This window comes from Paramormyrops kingsleyae, chromosome 4, assembly GCF_048594095.1.
Source record: "Paramormyrops kingsleyae isolate MSU_618 chromosome 4, PKINGS_0.4, whole genome shotgun sequence".
Classification (NCBI taxonomy): Eukaryota; Metazoa; Chordata; class Actinopteri; order Osteoglossiformes; family Mormyridae; genus Paramormyrops; species Paramormyrops kingsleyae.
In genome coordinates, this window is record NC_132800.1 from 14,106,312 (window position 1) to 14,126,976 (window position 20,665).

The 20,665-nt window shown below is 45.9% G+C and overlaps 1 protein-coding gene across 2 annotated transcripts; it reads left to right on the forward strand.

The window, feature by feature from the left end:
- The first annotated feature begins 328 nt into the window (after positions 1-328).
- On the forward strand, positions 329-19,088 carry LOC111845459 (NLR family CARD domain-containing protein 3-like). 2 transcript variants are annotated; one of them, XM_072710728.1, is made up of 11 exons: positions 329-400; positions 621-722; positions 1,439-1,552; positions 1,720-1,791; positions 11,936-11,996; positions 12,781-13,009; positions 13,182-14,901; positions 15,860-16,033; positions 16,173-16,346; positions 16,462-16,508; positions 18,236-19,088. In XM_072710728.1, the coding sequence occupies exons 4-11, from the start codon at positions 1,745-1,747 to the stop codon at positions 18,766-18,768; spliced, it is 2,985 nt and encodes a 994-aa protein (XP_072566829.1). In that variant the 5' UTR covers positions 329-400; positions 621-722; positions 1,439-1,552; positions 1,720-1,744; the 3' UTR covers positions 18,769-19,088. The 2 variants fall into 2 exon arrangements, with proteins under 2 accessions (XP_072566829.1, XP_072566828.1); XM_072710727.1 differs by lacking the exon at positions 1,720-1,791.
- Positions 19,089-20,665: the final 1,577 nt, after the last annotated feature.

A 20,665-nucleotide genomic window follows, 5' to 3' on the forward strand; every position in this document is an offset into this window, starting at 1 on the left:
TATGTCGGTGAGAAATTTGGTGACTATTGGTTGCTGTTTTGGTACATTAAACCACATTAAGCTTTTTCACGTTAAGCATTTTAGAATGTCCCTGTTATTGATTTAAGTGTCACTGCAGAACCGCGTTTTATATGTACAAGTATAACGCAAAATGTGCGTCATGACAGAATTAGGTGGCGGCGGGAGCTTGTCCCCTTTCTCTTATTGTTACTGGTTATTAAGTCACATGGATAATATCCCCAAAAATCCTACGCCGGGCCACTGAGTCCGTGTCCATTTCTGCTTAGACCGCTTCCGCGTTTGATACGCAGCATTTCCTGTTTGTAAATGAAAGTGAAAATACTTTAATGCTGGGCTCTCCATTTTGTCAAGAAACGCGGATAAGATTTTGTATTGCAAGGTAAGATTTTAGTCAAAAGACTAAAACTTATAATAAAATAAAATATATTGTTTCTCAAACCAGTCCTGGGAGACCTCAGACATACATATGTGTGTGTGTATATATATGTATGTATGTATACATATAAAAACACAGCTATATATAGCGGCCGCACCCGTTGCATGAAGTAGCTACTAGATATTATGCATGTATGTCACTATTTACACTTCGTGTTCTTTAGGGGCCCCAGCATCAGTTATCTGGTCTAGATCGGCACAAAAATGGGGGGAGCTGCTTCTGAAATGACCCCCCCTGTGGAGTGTAAAACAAAGAGAACTGAGAGGTAAGACAGAACCTGTGTGTTTGTACTGCTTTACACACGGTAATAAAAAATAAACGTTCCAGCATTCTCGAAAGAGCGAGAAATCAGTCTTAACGTAATTCACTTCCTCGAGACCTAACTGATTCAGGTCCGTGGGGTAGATGATTTATGTTTATCGTTTATTAAATTTATGAAATGTAATTTCCTTCAAGAATTTACATTTAATTGTACTCCCTGGATGTCGTCCTCTGCTGCCACCTGGCGCTGATTCTCCAATTTTTCACATGTCCGTGGCGTGAGGTGGATTTCTGAATATGATCAAATAAAGTTTATATTTTCTGTCTTTGCACCCCCCCCCCCCCCATTCATAACATGTTATCGGTATTCAGTCCAGTAGCCGGTCGGCAAAAATTTTATTGGTAACTTGGTTTAAAGTTTATTGTGGAGAACCCTATTTAAGGCTAAATTTATGTAATATCAAGCAACAACAGGCAAGTATAGCAACGGAGGCTGTTACAATGATACTAAACCTTTCACATTGGGATCTCCATTTTAGGTGAGACACTTTATTTCACATTAAAGCTAAATGTAGACAAGCATGTTTGCATCAAGAGCTTCACAGCATATCAAAGTACATGAAGAGCAAAAGGTTAAACAGCTGAAGATTTAATGTGACTCTGTCCACGTTATATGGATTATATTTATATAATGAGGATCTTTCCTCTCACTGTCCACAGTGTCCTGATGGAGAGAGCAGGCTCACCTGTACCCAGCTGTGTTTCCATGAAGAGTGACAGGTCAATGGACCCACCAATGAGCTTCAGAGAGGGACCTTTTCCTACAGGTCAAAGGTAAATATACATTTAAACATTGTTTAAAACACTCAGACTCTCAGTCAAAAGATATACAGGCAAACACGAGCTACAAGAAAAAAAACTTCAACTTTCAATATTTTTACTTTTGCAAATCCCATTGTCTTTGAAAATGTAAACAGAAGTTTTGTCTGTCTTCTGTGCAGTATAAATCACATCTGAGGTAAAAGGATGAGGATTACTGTAAAGACTGACTTCTTCCAAGCTGGAATTAGAAGGTAGATTGAAAAGTGCATTTTAAATGTCAATCCTCAGCATGCAACTGGAAAAAGCTACTGCTCTATATTGATTAATAATAATAATAATAAACCTTTATTGTCCCACATGGGGACAACAAAGGGACTTGCTCAATGACCCACAAACAGGCTGAGGCTGGGTTTGAGCCGGCAACCTTGTGATTACAGGCACACAGGCTTAGCCCACTGAGTCACACACTGCCCCCCATGACAGGACAATAGATTGTCTTCTTCTGGGATGGATGTTTCTGCTTTGATAATAAATAGATTCTCATGGGCTCATTAGCTCTGTTCAGACCGAGGCTTCAGTTTGAGCATGTTTAATGGAACAGTGCCTGTTACTAATTAGGTAGTTGTTATGGGATCGGGGGATGGTGCAGGCGAGGAAAGGATGACAATCCACAGTGCGGCTCCAAGATGACAGGGGTTTATTTACAACAAAACACAGAGCAGAAAATAAGAATATGAATAATTTCAAGAACTAATATGCACAAGGAGTAACACGGCAAAAGCAGCCCAAACTAGAAAAGACGGCTGGCAAAAAGTGACCGACAAATTAAAGGCGGAAGTAGTGTTCATTGTACTTACTGAATGCAGTGTTTCATTTCCTGTGTCAGATTAATGTTTATTTAATACAGTAAAATCTAGTTTTAATGGACTTCAATGGACCTGGCAAAACAGTCCGTTATATCCAGAGTTGCTGTATGTCCAGAATACAACTACAGGACACTATTTACTCATGCCACACCCCAGCAGACACACTTGTGGTATAGATTGTTATATTGTACATGTTGTAATCCAACTTCACCTGACCAGATGCGTGACTATTAATAATCCTGACTACGTATCTGCGCTGGATATCAGCGCCACACGCCTTGTAGGCGGAGCCTGTATGTCCGTTATAGCCGAACAAAACTACAGCTAAAAGCGGCCCATTTTAAGTGAAATTCCATTATATGCGAGTCCATTATAACAGAATTTTATACACAGAATATATATATATATATATATATATATATATATATACACACACACACGGACACACACGGACACACACACGAACACACACTATAGTACCTCGGTTCTCGAACTCACTAGAACTCGAACTTTTTTAAATTCGAACAAACCACTTTGACCTAGAACTGGATCTAAATATCAGAAACCGAACCGTGCACGCTGACCTAATATAAATTGTACGTGCCGTCTATGAGCGGAAACAAAAGGTAACGCTTCAGTATCAGCCTCGCATTTGCTATAGTAGCAGCGCTTGTTGGTAATAATACTATTTTATTGAAAATACTGTCTCAGGTACAGGATTACACTGTACTTTATATTATTTTGTTAGCCACTGCTCACCAAAAAGTTATGTGATAGTTGTACAAATGTTACAACCTAAAAGTTTGCTATTCACGAACAAATTAACGAATACAGAGTAATAATAAAAATAAACATGGACCGAATTCAAAGTTTTTATTGTCATGTACAGACTACAGTGCAATTCTTACTTGAATGCCTTCTTCACAGACTGGACGATTAACCAAATAAAGCAGCGCAACAATACAGTAACTACCAATAAATAAACCACTAACTTACGTGTACTATTAGAGCATTTATGCCATTTATATAAACTTTATTTTACCAGGTAAATAAATTGAAAACCAGTTCTCATTGCTTTACGTGATATTCGGGAGAAATAGCAGATTACGCATCGGAACTGCCTGGGATACAAACGTCATGCGTGTAACTAATGGTGCGTTCGTTTTTCTCTCGGAACTCGGAAATTCCGAGTTGAGTGACATCACGTCCGACAATCTCCCGTTCGAGATACCTACATCTCAGAACAAACATGGCTGCCTCCATGAACATGTTGCTGTGTGTTGTTGCTTTATATTGTAGCAGATTTGGAGTTTTCCAAATGGAGAAAATGGAGAAATGGAGATTTTTCCGAGAGACAAGCAAGAAACACAAACTAGTCAAACCACATTAAAAGTTTTATAAAATATTTTAGGACATTCACAGCGATATTCTTTTTTTGAACGGTAAACAAACTACAAACAAACCAAGTCAACATGTTGAAATTACGTCACAAGGGCAACTCGGACAACAAAATCTTGTCCAACTTCAACGTCATAAAAGAGGCTTGTTGATCTCCGCACGTACTAAACACTTACACTCGCACGTAACTAAAATCGCAGCAAAAGTAGCAAAGGATAATAAAAGCGAGCCCATTAAGCCTTTCCACTGTCCGAACGCCGAGGTCAGCCAAGCATCCCATATGTTACATACAACAATACAACAACCTCTTTGAAAAATTTCAGTCTGGTTTTCGCTCTGCCCATAGCACAGAAACAGCTTTAATTAGAGTCACAAATGACTTGCTGATGACGGCTGATGCTGGCTCACCTTCTCTACTCGTTCTTCTTGATTTATCTGCTGCATTCGACACCATTGACCATGATATACTCCTCAATCGGTTACATCACACCATTGGACTAACTGACACTGCCAAGTCTTGCTTTCAATCTTATCTTACAGACAGAACAGAGTATATTTCCCTTGGAAAAGCAAGGTCCCGGACGCACACTGTGACCTGTGGAGTCCCCCAGGGGACAGTTCTCGGCCCCATCCTTTTCACTTTATACATGCTCCCTCTTGGCCAAATCATTAGCCGCTATGGAATTTCATTTCACTGTTATGCTGATGACACACAGCTTTTCATGAAAACTGAGAAATACTCCTCTGCAGCATCATCTTCATCGAAACTCAGCATCTGTCTTGAGGAGATCAGTGTGTTGATGAAACAAAACTTTCTCCAGTTAAACTGCTCTAAAACTGAAGCAATCTTGGTTGGTACCCCGCATCAGCTTCAGTCAGCCTCCATACCGAGTATTACGGTCTCCGGTCATGACATTTCCCTTGCCTCTTCAGTCATCAACCTTGGTGTTAGACTTGATCCTCAACTCACTTTTGAAGCTCATGTTAAACATCTCTGCAAGATCTTGACATCTCTGCATTCCACCACCTCAGAAATATTGCAAAACTTCGTCCTACTCTCACCTTGCCAGATGCTGAAAAACTGGTTCACGGCTTTATCTCCTCCAGAATCGACTACTGCAATGCACTTGTCATTGGAATGCCCAACAAACATCTTCAAAGACTCCACAGTGCAGCAAGGATTCTGATGAGAGTTCGAAAATATGAACACATTACACCCATTCTTCAATCACTGCACTGGCTTCCCATTTCTGCAAGGATTGAATACAGTACAAGGTTTCCCTTATCACTCACCAATGCATCCATGGAAATGCCCCCCTTTACTTAAAAGAACTACTTACCCCCCTAACCTCAACACGGTCTCGACGATCTACAAATGCAAATCGTCTCCTACTTCCTAGGACCAAATTTAGCACCATGGGTGATCGGGCCTTCTGTTCTGCCGCCCCGCGTCTATGGAACACCCTCCCAGACCATTTGAGGGCCCCACAGACTATTGAAAATTTTAAAAAAGGACTTAAGACATTTCTTTTTAATAGACCTTATGGATTTTAATTAATTTTGTAGGTTTCTTAATTATTGATTGACTTGCTTGTTTTAATTGTTGTTTTAATATGTGTTTTTTTTTCACTTTTTTAGGATGACTCATTTTGTGGCACTTTGAGATTTATTTTAAATGTAAAGTGCGTTATAAATTAAATCTATTATTATTATTATTATTATTATTATTATGTTACTGATCCCGGAGTGTGCATGCATCGTTTTGGAGAGGGTCCGGAGACCCTCGAGTGCCCTGGTCACTGAGCCATCTGGTGCTGTGTTATTATGAATGTAAGTACAGCATACTTCCCCATACATAGCGCACACTCCCCTCTTTAGGACTCCAAAGAGTTCTATACACAATCCTGTCCATCCAGCCTAGGAAGGAGGGCAAAAACCCTGAGCTTCAGGGAAATTCCACTCCCAGCCCGCCACAGGCGCGGCCCCCCTTCGGGGTCCATGGCTGGCATGGCTCACAAACCACTAATCATTAACACTTTAAGCATTTTAAGCCTCACACATAACACACTTGTTTCCCCCAACATTCCCCTTTTTATCTTGATCTTCATCCTGGTCCTAGTGTTGTCTGGCGGTGGATGAGGTGCTTTTGTTCTTTCTGGTCGTTGGAGCAGGGGTGGACTACCCTGCTCTGGTTGCTCAGGTCAGGGGATTATTCTGCCCCTTCTGTTGAGACCTGAGTTGCGTCTTGTTCAGCCGAACTGACGCTCTGGATTCCTTCCCTCAGAGCCTCCTGGATCTCTGCCGTGGTTCTCCCTGGGTCCTCCGCAGCCACGCACTGGCTCCAGTGAAACCACGTGTCGCCTTTGCCTTTCAGACGAACCGCGTGTGACGTCCTCTCAGTGACCTGGAAGGGGCCCGTCCACCTGGGCTCTGACCACTTCCGTTTGATGACTTTCAGGAGGACCCACTCCGCCGTGTGCGGTTTGGCTGGATGGTTCTCTGGTCTCGCCTCCTGGGTCTGTTTAGAGAAATCTGCAACGAGACCTTGCAAACAATCATAATATGCCCTAGGATTTTGCTCCCCCTCCTCGTCGGGGGTCCAGGTTAACCCTTTCTGGGGTCCTGGGAACTGCCTGCCTGTCTGGAGCTCAAAGGGGGTGAACCCGGTCCCCCTGTTTATGGAACACCTCACTGACATCATTGCCAGTGGTAAAGCGTCAACCCAATTCATTTTGGTCTGCGCACAGATTTTTGCCAATGTTTGTTTTATTGTTTGGTTCATTCACTCCACTTTTTCCTGGGACTGCGGATGATACATAGTTCCAAACGCATGTCTCAATCCCAACGCTTTCTCCACCGTCCGGAGGTCCTCGTTCTTAAAGTGGGACCCATTGTCTGACCGAATCCTGTTGGGAAACCCATGTCGTGGTATATACTGATTAATCAGAAACTTTATTACGGATACCCCATCCTCCTTCTTTGTGGGCTATGCTTCTGGCCACCCTGAGAATGCGTCCACACACATCAACATCTGAACCCTCTCACTGGAATCACCATGTCTGTATAATCTATAATGATTTCTTCCCCTGACCTGGTACACATTGGAAACTGCCCTTTCTCAGGCTTGACTGTGGGTCGCGAGTTATACAAGGTACAGGTAGCGCAACTCCGTACATATCCCCCCACCATCTCTTTCATAAATGGATGCCACCAGCTTGTCAGATTCTCTAACATTTGTCTCACCCCTGCATGACCCACCCCGTGGGCTTCTGCCAAGATTGTCTGGCGAAGGCCTGGGGGAAGGGCTGGCTTCCCTTCCTTACTCTGCCATAGCCCCTCCTTCTTGTGCCCCCCTTTTTCTCTCCATATTGTCTTTTCCTCCGGGGAGGCCTTGTCCTGTTCGTGCTTAACTTTCTCTAGGGTCAGTCGGTAATTTGGGTGAACTTCCTCCTCTACCGTGACCATCTGTTTGGACAGCACGTACCCTGCGACCCTCTTTGCTTCCTCATCTGTGGCCTGATTTCCTTACGCTACCATTGTTCCTGACCCTTCATGTCCTTTGCACTTGACCACTGCCACTTTTTTGGGAAGCATCAAGGCCTTTGCCAGTTCCCTCATTTCTGCTTCGTGTTTTATTGGCTTGTTTCCCGCGGTCAAGTATCCTGCACTCAGCCATTGGCTGAGTTCCACATGCACTGTACCTACAGCATATGCTGAGTCTGAGTATATTGTAACTTCTTTTCCTTCTGCTAATTTCAGGGCCTCGATAACCGCTATCACCTCGGCTCTCTGGGCTGACTGGGCTCCCCCCAGTCTTTCTGCCTTCTAGGTTACATAATCCTGGCCTTGTCTGGCCATCACTGCATACCCTGCCTGCAAACCTCCTGTGTCTGTTCTAAAACAACACCCATCTGTGAAACAATCCTCTGTTTCCTCTATTTTTCCTGCCCCTAAGTCTGGTCGGACGTTCTCTTCCTTCTGAACTCGGTACTCACACTCATGTGGTTCTCCCCCGCTCATGTGGTCTGCCATGTTGATCCCTTCGTGAGAAAAATTCAGATTAGGTGCCTCTAGTATTTTACTAAGTCTCTGTTGCCTGAGTGACGTCATGGTAAACGTCTGTGAATTCACATAAGCCACCACACTGTGCGAGGTCAGAATGTGCAGCGGATGTCCCATCACTATTTGTGCTGTTTTCTGAATAATTTTGGCCACTCCCGCCACGTGCCTTGTGCATGCGGGGTGTCTTTTTTCTGTAGTATCGAGTTTTACGCTGACGTACATCAGCACTCTCCTCTCTCCCCCTTTTTTCTGAAACAGGATGCCGTTGACGACCTCTCCTGTTTCCGAAACATCCAAGTGAAACGGGAGAGAGTAATCTGGGAGGGCTAGGTCCGCGGCCTGTGCTAGCCTCTGCTTTAAGGTGATAAACGCCTCCTCAGATGCTTGGTCCCAGTTAAGGGGCGCCCTGAGGTTACGTAGGCCGTGTTCTCGGACAAGCGCCCTCAGGGGCTGTGTAAGTCCCGTGTAATCTGGAATGTAGGTGCGACTGTAACCTGTGAGCCCTAGGAAAGATAACATGTCTTTTACCGTGATGGGCTTTGGGTAATGCAAGATAGCCGACCGATGAGCTGGGGAGAGGCCTGTTCCTGCCCCCGACAACACTCGTCCTAGGAAGGTCACTGCTGTCCTAGCAATCTGCGATTTGTCTTTACTGACCTTAAAGCCTTTTTCTGACAGAAGGCGCAACACTGACTGGGTGGCCTGTAGGGCCGCCTCCGCTGTTGGGGCCGCGATCAAAAGATCGTCCACGTATTGGACGAGGGTGACACCGTCCAGGAGAGGACACCCCTGCAAAGCCTGCTTCAGGACCTGGTTAAAGATACCTGGAGAAAGGGGCGAACCCTTGAGGCAGGCGGGTGTACTGCAGCTGGCAGCCCCTGTAAGTGAAGGAGAATATGTCCCTACACTCCTCTGCTAGGGGCAAACAGAAAAAAGCATTTGCTAGATCAATGCATGTGAACCATTTTTGTTGCGGGGTCAGATTAGTTAGGGCAACATATGGGTTCGGAACTGGAACAGTAGGGGTCAGCAGGAGGTTGTTTATGGCGCACAAGTCATGGGCCATCCGATATTTGCCCGAGCCGGGTTTTGCCACTGGGAGGATGGGGGTGTTCCACTGAGGCGTGGAGGGCTCTAACACCCCGGCCCGCAAGAGACCCTCTATAGTCTCAGCTAAACCTTCCTCTGCCGCCGGCTTGTGCGGGTACTGTCTGAGCCAGAGGGGACCCTCCCCTGATCGAAGTTGGAACTGCACTGGCGTGCAGGATATTAGACTTACATCTGTGGGGCTGGTGGACCACAGCGAGACTGGCAGAGATGCCAGAAGGGCCGCCGCATTTGTGTGGTCCATCTTTTCACACCCGTGATCTCTAGCTATCTGCTCATGTTGCAGGAGGGCTGTGTCCTGTGTTGTGACCTGTATGCGATAGGTACTGCAGGAGGGCGAGAAGGAGACCTGTGGGATCTGGGTCTGTACCCAGTCCTCAGTTTCTCTGGCCCGTTTCACCATCGGGCCCAAATCCTTGGCCTGGTGTTTGGGATGGAGGGCCAGAGAGACATGTGGGACAGCTTCCTGTCCCATCATGTACCAGGGCAGCTGTTCTGGGGTGAGCAGTGTGGCTGAGGCTACCCCTTCGGGACCCACATATAAGTTCTCAGAGGCAACTTGCCACTGCCGGCCTTCTAGTTGCTCAACAAACAGTTCCTCATACCAATAAGTACTATCCCTATCGTAGGATATCCCTATCGTAGGATATCCCTATCGTTTTTCCACAGTAATTCTCCCAGTGAGCGCTTATCCTCTACTCGACACCCGGCGCTCCAAACCGCCCCACACATACGCTCCCCGGCATCAGCTACCTCCTTCTCTTTATCTCCTTCTCCACTTGCCCCTTCTATGGCTTCCTTCACCACCTGGATCTGCTTTACTAGTGGCTTCCACACTGCCTTTTCCGGTGGCGGCCATCCCCCGTCATCTAGCTCCTGATCTAACTCGCGGTCCATTTTTAATCAGTCCTGACTGTTTTAATCCCTTGTCTAACAGCCCTTCTGCCTCCGGATGTGGGTTCAGCCACCCACACTTAGTACACCTCCTTATCTTAGTCGAATGTAATACCAACAAACACCACCAATACATAAATCAACAACTTCTAAAACAATAAGACTATATTCAGAGCAGCTTACTGTTGTGTCCCTCCTGAACAGGGCACGTCCCACAAACTCAATCCCAGCCAAACAGGCCCACTCCCAGCTGAAACCCCCCCGATCTCCAGCATCACCCACCCTCCCGAGAGTCCAAGCTACTGTACGGGTGTTCTTAGAACTCACCCTAGGCGAGGTCCTGCTCGGCAGTTGTAATGAACGCCCGAGGTACCTGTTGGCCCTGCCCGTACTGAATCAGCCATATGTATGAGCTGTATCCCTTTTAAAGCCGTTTGGGCATCTCACCCCCTCTCTCGGTACCTTCCGTCTACGTGACAACCACATGTTTGACACTTGCTCTCGTTAGTCGGCTCGTAGTTGTCCTTCTGGAAGGCTAAAAGATAAGTAGGGGCCGCTGATGTTCTCTGTCGCCCCCCCTATCTGTTCCGATTAGGTAACCTTGCCTTGCTGGCACGCCAGTCAGTTCTCGTTTCAGTTAACTGCATTTTTTAGAATGAACCCCCCCCCCTTTTCATCATGCCCTGCTTTAAGCTATATTCTCCTTTTCCTCTATTCATTGTATGTTCTTTATAATTCTATTGAATCCCACAGTGGCCAGCAGGGGGCGCCGCAGCAGGCACCTCGGGCATGTGGCCAGCAGGCAAGGCCGCGGGCAGAGCAGCGGCAGCAGGCAGAACCTCGGGCGACTCAGCAGGAACCTCGGGTGTTTGGCCAGCAGGGGGCGCCCCCGCAGGCACCTCGGGCGGTGCCGCGGGCAGAGCGGTGGCAGCAGCAGCAGGCGGGGATTCGGGCACTTCAGCCAGTGCATCCAGGTTTGGCGCTTCCCGGAGAGGCTGGGTCCCTTTAAGGGATCGCGGGACCCGCGGGATAGTGTCCAAGAACGATCCGATCCCCACATATTCCAGGTGGCCACCCTGGAACATGGAGGCTGGTGGCGATGGTAGCTGCGCGACTGTGATGATCCCCGGGGGCTGCTTAATCAGGAGGGGTTCCTCCTGATACTCCGCGGGGAGAGAGGCTGTGGAGAGATAGCAAGCCCCACAAGAAGATTGTCGGGGCAGCTTCCTCTCCTTTTCCCCTGCGCCTCTTTTTCTTACGCCGGCCGGGACAGGTAGGTGGAGGCGGGGTTGCCTCTGCGAAGTCGAGCGGCTGGAGCTGCTTCTCCGTCACCTGGCCGATGAGCTGCTGAAGGTTCTCGCGCACCTTTGCAATGGCGTGCGGTTCTGTGCGCGGGGTGACCTCTTGTAGGAGGGTTCAACTGTGGTCGGCTAAGACCGATAAGCCGGGGTCCTCTCGGACCTCCGGCTGCTCGCGCCAATACATCACCTCGTGCAGCAGGATTAGCCATGGATCCTCTTCCTGCTACGGTGATTCTTTCGGGAGATCTGTCATTCTGTTACGTTGGCAAGCTGGCGAGCGGAGAAGCAGGCGAGCGGAGCCATAAATATGGACAAATGAGGTTTATTGGCAGGGAGACAGAGGCACACGGCAAGGAACATAACACCACAATGACAGATCTGGGGGATACTGACTTAGACACGGACTAAATACACAAGACAGGCTGATCTGAACAAGCAACAGGTGATTACAATCCGGAAGTAACACGAGGTAACGAGGGCGGCGTGGCACACACGAGGATCGGGCGAGCCGGGTGTGACAATTTGATCTATGTGTTTTTTTTTTTTTAAAAGTCGAGATCAGCTGGGGGCCCCTAAATTGCAGGAGTCAGGGTTGTCCCCCCAAAAAATTCCATCCCTGGATAGCTAAATGTCACTGCTTCTCTTATACTATCATAAGCAAGCTGATGTCAGGAAGCCGCCCTAATGAAATAAGCTCAGAATGTGGATGGCAGTTACATCTATTTAAATAAAAATATAATGGTTGGATATTTGTGTTTTATTCACAGGGACCGAGTGAATAGATGTAATTCACATCCACATAAAGGAGACTTATCATCCATCTTCAAGGTCTGCATTTATTACTGCAGTATATTTTCTTAAATTTTATCTAAATTGACATATATCTTCTACAGATGTACAATAAGTACTTTGTCCTGTGAAAGAGATGATATTTACATTAATGCTGCGTTCCATTTACCTCGGAGGTCGGAAGTTGGAGCTGGGAATGACGTCACACCCAAGTTACCCTCGTTCCAGTAAAGCAAGTCAGAAAGACATTTAGCAATACCAGGGACCTGTTGCAAAATGCAAGATTTCTTGCTTAGCCAGATAACTCCTTGTATTTAATGTGCCCCAGTTTAAATGGCCTTCATCTTCATTCACCTATATTTAGCCCAGACTACTTTAAATCTGACAAGTTAACCGGCTAAGCAAAAAATCCGGCTTTCTGAAACAGGCCCCAGTTCAAGCCAGGTTAATTGTTAGCTGTTGTGAGCAATACCAGTTAAGAACAACACATTACGCTGTGTTTTGCACATGAAAACACCATAGCAACATGTCCACAGAAAGCGGTGTGTGCAACCAATTTAATGAGTAACAAATAATACATAACTGCTACTAAACACTGTAAAACTACACCTTTAACTTCTGTTGATAAAGGGTGCAGCCATTTTGAATTCGGAGGTTGAGGTTGTGTAGGTTCCCCCGACTTCACAAAGTGGAATTCCGACTTCAGGAACTCCGAATTTCCAAGTTACAAGTTGAAATGGAACGCAGCATAATTCACAAATGAAGTGATAAAAAGATACGGTGCCTGGAGTGATAATAATTAAACTGTAACTGTTCATTTCAGTTACTGGAGGAAAAAGCTCAAACGTTTCTGAAGGATGAGCTGATGAAATTCAAAAGGTACCTGGATCAGAATGACCCAGAATGCTCTGAGCCTCAGCTGGAGGAGGACAATGACCTGGACAGTGATGGTCAGATGCAGAAGACCTGTGGTAGAGAGGGAGCTCTGAAGATCACACTGTACATCCTGAGGACCATGGAGCAAAATGATCTCGCTGACATGCTGGAGAAGAGTAAGAGCTGTACCTCATTGAGTGTGTGTTTGATTTGCCACAGAAAAAGAGTTTATGAAAAAATGTGTATTACATTTCAGTTTATCATTTATTTAATTTGATTTACTTTGGCTTATATGAGTAAAAAATGTTTTTTGAAAAGCTTGTGCATTTTTCTCCCATTTTATTTCAGGACATCTTCTGTCACATTGTCAGCACAAAATCAAATGTAATCTGAAGCAGAAATTTGAGTGTGTATTTGAAGGGAAAGCTAAGGAAGGACAGCCAACACTTCTCAAAGAGATTTACACAGAACTCTACATAACTGAAGGGGGAGCTGGAGGAGTCAATGATGAACATGAAGTGAGACAGATTGAAACAGCATCCAAGAAAAGGCTAACAGAAGATACTACAGTCAAGTGCAATGATATATTTAAGCCCTTACATGGGCGTGTGACACCTATCAGAACTGTACTCACTAAAGGGGTGGCAGGTATCGGGAAGACAGTCTCTGTGCAGAAAGTTATTCTTGACTGGGCAGAAGGAGAAGCAAACCAGGACATTCACTTCATATTTGCTCTTCCTTTCCGGGACTTGAATTTGATTAAGGATGAATACAGTCTGATTGATCTGCTTCACCACTTTGTCCCAGAACTGAAATCACTTGAATCCTTTGAGCTGTATAGGTACAAAGTTTTGTTGATCTTTGATGGTCTGGATGAATGTCGCCTTCCTCTAGATTTTCAGAACAATGAGAGCTGGTTTGATGTAACAAAGAAAACGTCTCTGGATGTGCTGTTGACTAACCTCATCAAGGGGAATCTGCTTCCATCCGCTCTCCTCTGGATAACCTCCCGGCCAGCAGCAGCCAATCAGATACCTCCTGAGTGTGTTCACCAGGTGACAGAGATAAGAGGGTTCAGTGATTCCCAAAAGGAGGAGTATTTCAGGAAGAAATTTAGTGATCAGAGCCTGGCCAGCAGGATTATCACACATGTGAAATCATCAAGGAGCCTCTTCATCATGTGCCACATACCTGTGTTCTGCTGGATTTCAGCCACTGTCCTTGAAAGGCTTTTTAGTGAGACTGACAAGGGAGAAATTCCAAGGACTCTGACTGAAATGTACACACACTTCCTGATCTTTCAGGCAAGTTTAAAAAATGAGAAGTATAAGAAAAACTATGAAACCAAGCTTAAGGAATACAGCAAGGAATTCCTTTTAAAACTTGGTAAACTGGCTTTTGACAACCTTGAGAAAGGCAATCTCATATTTTATGAGCAAGATCTGATAGGGAATAATATTGACGTCACTGAAGCTTCAGTTTACTCTGGAGTTTGCACAGAAGTCTTTAAGGAGGAATATGGATTGTATCAGGAGAAGGTGTACTGCTTTGTGCATCTGAGCATCCAGGAGTATCTCGTTGCTTTATATGTGTTTCTGTCAAACTCATCAGCTGACCTGCTGAAGACTGCAGTAGATCAGGCATTAAAGAGCAAGAATGGACACTTGGACCTCTACCTCCGCTTCCTCCTTGGCCTCTCAACAGACTCCAGTAAATCTCTGTTACAAAAACTACTGGGAGAGACAAGACCCAGCTCACATAACATTATGGAAACAGCCCAGTACATCAAGGAGAAAATACAGGATAATTTATCTGCAGAAAGGACCATCAACCTGTTCCACTGTCTGAATGAACTGGGTGACAATTCTTTAATAGAGGAAGTACAAAGATTCCTGAGTTCAAGAAGCCTTTCAGCAGCAGACCTCTCACCTGCACAGTGGTCAGCTCTGGCCTTTGTGTTACTGATGTCAGATAAGGAGCTGGATGTGTTTGATCTGAAGAAATACATCAGATCAGATGAAGGTCTTCAGAGGCTGCTGCCTGTGATCAAGAAATCTAGGAGAGCTCTGTAAGTTAGTATGTAATGATCTTACATATGTCTGTTGCTAAAGAAGTACAGATGTTATTCATGATACTGCTTTTATATCTTATCAGAACAATTAGAGTGTATTAATATGGACACCCAGAAATTCTTTTTCATTCTGGATACTGCAGGATATGTATATATTTTTAACATTCTTAGTGTGGCGTGTGGTTCAGTGGGTTTGGACTCTGTGTCTGTGGTCAGAAGGTCACCGGTTTAAATACCTGGCTGGCAGAGTGATGCTGGTTTTTGACCCTTGAGCAAGGCCCTTACCCCCCAGCTTCAGGGGGCTGGATGCTGGCCAACCCTGAGCTCTGACCTGTATGTGTGTGTCAGAGAGAGCAAGATCAGAGAGGCGACAGCAGTATTTTACCAGGGGGGTGAATAAAGCATCAATATTTCATTCCTACCTGACAGGATTGATAATTGCCTGATTAGTGTTTTGGAAATTTAACAGGTTCTCAGTTACAGCAAACAGAAAATAAGGATTTCAGTCATGGTGTCAGCTATTCAAACGTCATATAAAACATAATAATTAAAATAACTTAAGCTCTTCTTGACATTCAAACCCCCATAAACATGTACACTTACACACATCCGAGGCAGGAACTGAACCCAAAACCCTAGAACCCCTGGGTCGGCTGTAGTGCTGATCACTGAGCCCCAGCACTGCTCAGAGCTTTATACAAATACTTATGCATATATTACAGAGTCTCAGGGTAACTCACCCTGTAAGGTCATTAAAAAGCAGGTTCGTCTCGGCTGGGGAGTGTCAAGTAAAAACTATTTGTGTTTCTGACTAGGACAAGGAAACAACAAAATAACTGATATTTCAGCTATATGCTGCATGTCTTATTGTACTAAAAATGTTTATTTTTATATTTAATTTGATATACCTGTGTGTGTTGTATGTATTTATGTCTTAACACGTTTCCTTTTCCAGCCTGAACAGCTGTAGACTCACAGAGACATGCTGTGAAGTGTTGGCTTTAGCTCTCAGATCAAACTCCTCTCAGCTGAGAGAGCTGGACCTGAGTGACAATGACCTGCAGGATTCAGGGGTGAAGCTGCTCTCTGCTGGACTGGGGGATTCACACTGTACACTGGAGATACTGAGGTCAATATTACTGGGTATTCTACACTGTAATGTGTAATTACTGAAATCTTTATTGAAGCCGTCACATTTATTTAAGAGTAATACTCATAGTGGTGAGGTGTTTTTATTTATTGAAGAGGTATTGTCTGTCTCTCTGCAGGCTGTCAGGCTGTAGAGTCACACAGAGAGGCTGTTCTTCCCTGGCTTCAGCTCTGTGGTCAAACCCCTCTCACCTGAGAGAGCTGGACCTGAGCTACAATCACCCAGGACACTCAGGAGTGAAGCTGCTCTCTGCTTTACTGGAGGATCCCAGCTGTAAACTGGAGAAACTGAAGTGAGTACAGAATGTGTGTCTGCTCCTCCTATAGGCTCATGTATGTGGAGAAAGTACAGTACAACAATTAAATAAATGGATACAGCAGTACTATATCATTCTGCTTCTGATATAGTGTGGACTACAGAGGAAAGTGCAGGACCAGACCAGGGATCCAGAAATGTAAGTTTGTTTCCATGCTTTTATGCTTAATATCATTAATACTACTTTATGAAAGTATTCACACAATTATTGTGATGTGTGTCTGCTTTTTTCATTTCTTTTTTGTGTTTAAAGATGACTCCTTTCTTAAATAACAATGGGAGTCTGGGAACTTCTGTAGTAGTACTGTTTTGAGATTTGTTAGGATTGTCCTAAGACAGCACCCGTAATCTCCCCAAACTGACTGTGACACTGAATGTCTCCTCAGTCTGCGCTAGTGATGGGAATTTCGGCTCTTTTTAGTGAGTCGGATCATTTGGCTCAGCTCACCAAGAAGAGCCGGCTCTTCTGGCTCCCAAACGGCTCTTCATTTTATTACTTCTGCCTCAGCCAGATTCAGCGCTGTTATGACGCATGATTGATATGTGAACTAAACCTTATGATTTCCTCAAAACCATAATTTTACATTATGTTTGGTATAAAAAGATTAAATGTAAAAATCTCAAACACTACTACACGTGTATTGAACATTATGTTGGTGGAAAATCTGTTTTTCTCTTTGATCTATTAATAACAGTAAAATAACATAAATAACAAATCATAATAAAAAAATATTATAAGTACAAAGTGTAAAACACCAGCATCCAACAGTTTTAGTATCTATCCACTTTAACAACTATCTATCACCTTTCTAACAGTGTAACATTTTAACATTTCCTTTGGGGCAGAAAGGCTAAGTGTCTCAGCTTAGACGGGCTGATCCGGCTTCTGGCAGTAGCAGGCACGCTAACCTGTCTTTTTCCTTCCATTTGAACTGTTGGATGCGCAGTTCCTAAGTGTCTGTGAAGGTTGTTTGTGGATCCTGATCGAAATGACAGCTTCATCTTGCAAAGTGTGCATTCTGCCTTTGAGTTATCATAGCTATTAAAATGCATCAAAATGCCGCTTCGTTTCCAACTATCACTCATCTTGCCTATTATTCGCGCACCACACTCTCTCTCCTCCTTTCCCTCCCTCGTGCTCTGTACCTGTACACCGTCAGCACCCCCCCCCCCTTGTCTGACTCATCACATGATTGGTCACGCGGCTCACACGCCATTAACACAAACTTCAATCACAATCAGAGCAGCATGGAGCGCTGAGCCGCGGAGACGTTTTGCTTTATAAAAATGTCTCTTGGTCAGGATCCGGATCTTTTGAGCGGGTCGTTCGCGACAGACACATCACTAGTCGGCGCTGAACGCTGCTGGAGGGCGGTATGTGTCCGAAGTGGATTGAAGGAAGTTTTTATTTTGAAGTAAAGACAAATTAACTTCTAGTGGTACTCTTTGTGGTACAATTTCAGGTTTAACATGTTTGATTAATGCTGTTTGTAATTTTATTTACCTGTAATTAAGGCTATTAATTTAGCACGCGCAACATTTTGCCCCGTCTTCCCACCGGCGTCCGACATTTCCTGAGCTATTTCACATACTTGAATACTTTTTCATATTTTACGTATCGTACAGAATAATAGAGCGCAGGCTAAAGTGCAGTTCGGTCCCCAGCGAGTCTCTCAGCGCGGCGTGTCTCACAGCGCAGGGGGCAGCCGGAGCGCCGCAGACTCGGGCGGCTACATGAGTATATTGGGAATAAAATGTGTGTATTGGAGCGAGTTCTGTGTTAGTGAGTGTGTGAGGTGTGACAGTGATAATGATGGAGATGCTGGGCTTCGTCATGGGATTAATCGCTGTTCCTCTTGCCTACAGACTCCTGCCAGCTGACGCTGGACCCCAACACAGCAAACAGACACCTGTCTCTGTCTGATGGGAACAAAAAGGTGACAGGGGGGGCAAAACAGCCATATCCTGATCATCCAAAAAGATTTGACTACTTCTGCCAAGTTCTGTGCAGAGAGAGTCTGACTGGTCGCTGTTACTGGGAGGCTGAGTGGAGTGGAGATGGAGCTTGGATAGGAGTGACTTATAAAGGAATCAAGAGGAAAGGAGAGAGTGATGACTGTGGGCTTGGAGTCAATGACAAGTCATGGAGTCTGTTCTGCTCTCCTGACAGTTACTCTGTCTGTCACAATAATAAACGGACTGTCATACCCATAAAGCCCTCAGGCTCCTGCAGAGTAGGAGTGTATCTGGACTGGGCGGCTGGTACTCTGTCTTTCCACAGAGTCTCCTCTGATGGACTGACCCTCCTGTACAGCTTCACGTCCTCATTCACTGAACCCCTCTATCCAGGGTTTTATGTTTATTATAACTCCCCAGTGTCCCTGTGCATGCTGGGATAGCTCACTGTGGGCTGGAGGAATCATTTTTATCTTATCAGAGTGTCACATGTCTCTGCTTCTCTGTGGCAAAAAGGTAAAATATCTGCTTTTTAACCAGTATAACTCTTTTTACTCTGTCTGAATTGTGACGTATGTTAGATAAAATAAGTTACTGGGTTCAGCAAACTGAACAGACATGCAAAATCAATGTTTTTCTGCCTATTTAAAATGTAATGAAATGTAATCCTGATGAGTGGGGGGGGCTTTACATTTTATATATTTGTCTGTATATTGTATTTGCTACCTGTACACTGACAATAAAGGCTTCCTATTGTATCCTATTAACGTCCTGGTTCAGCTTTGGTCAAAGCGTGAGGTAACTGGGTAACAAATCATATAGGCTAATACAATTTAAAAAATTCAGTTTACTGTAACTGAACATAACTAACATGTCACGATCTGACATGGAAGCAGGCGATGGAACCCGTGAATATGCACAAAAGGGATTTATTGCTGGGGGTAACACACTTCAAGACACACGTAACGTCAATGACCAGACTGGGAAATGAACGGAAATGCGGACTAAATACACTGGACTAATGGCAACAATCAGAAACAGCTGTAAAACACTGGGAATCCACATGAGGTTAACGAGGGGGGCGTGGCACAGGAGGATCGGTCCGATCGGGGTGTGACAGGACCCCCACTCCCCAAAGGTGCGCCTAAGGGGAGCGAAGCGACGGGGACTGGGAACAGCACATGGAAAACAAAGCAGAACATCAACGGGGCACAGGGAACAAGACAGACACACAGACCAGACACAGTGACAGCAACTCAGATAACCACCGACAAACAACGGGAAAAGCAAACAGGCACAGGGGCGACAACACAGGAGACACAGGGGGAACACCACCGGGAGGAACGAAGGGGCCTGGAGCGAACGAAGGAGAAACAGGAGGACGAAGAGCAGACACAGGGGTCACAAAGGGACTGAAAGGCACAGAGGGACAGGGGGCAAACACAGGGGGCACAAAGGCAGGGGGCAAGGAGACAAATGGTGGGGGGAAATAGGCGGGGCGAGGGGCTGAAGCCGCAGGCGACAGCAAGGAGGGAGCAGGAGGGAATGCCAAAGGTGAGGAGGAGGAAGGCGAAGGGGACTCAGGCGAAGGGGAGGAGGGTGCAGCAGCCGCGGCAGTCAAAGGCGCAGCCGCTGTCGGCCAAGGCGTACAGGTGACCCCAGGTGACCGCCGAGTCGAAGCCAGAGGGACCACAGGCGAGCCGGGGGCAGGGCGGGTGGGACCTGGCCTCGGTGTCCCCTCCTTTTCCGGGAGACTGAGAGGCGGGGCCCTGGCCGGGATCTGCCCTGCTGTGATGGAGGTGGTGGAGCAGTCACTGGGGTGGTCATGGGGGAAGTCACTGGGGTGGTCAGGGAGATCCCCGAGGGGTCCCACTCAAGCTCCCCCTCCAACACCACTATGGAGGGAGGAGCATCGGTCCGGCAGTCTGGGACCTCTTCGGGGACAGGGGCCTCGGGCGTCATTTCGGGCACAGCAGGGGCCACGGGGGGCGCCGTCTCGGGTGCAGCAGGGGCCCCAGCAGGGACTTCTTCCCCTGCTGGAGGACCCAGCTCCAACCGCAAGCGGAGCAGCTTCCTCAGGATCTCGTGTTACTACCCCGATTGTGATCACCTGTTGCCTGTTATTTTCAGCGTGTCTTGTGTATTTAGTCTGCGTCTGAGTCAGTGTTCCCCAGATCCGTCATTGATGTGCGTCACCATCTGCCTTGTTTGTTTGAATAAACCCGCTTGCTTTGCATTCTTGCCTACCTGCCTTCGTCCTTCCCTGCGAGCGTTACAGAATGACGGATCTCTGTGAGAAAGTACCCCTCCTGCCCGAAGAAGATTTCCTCGGTTTGGTCG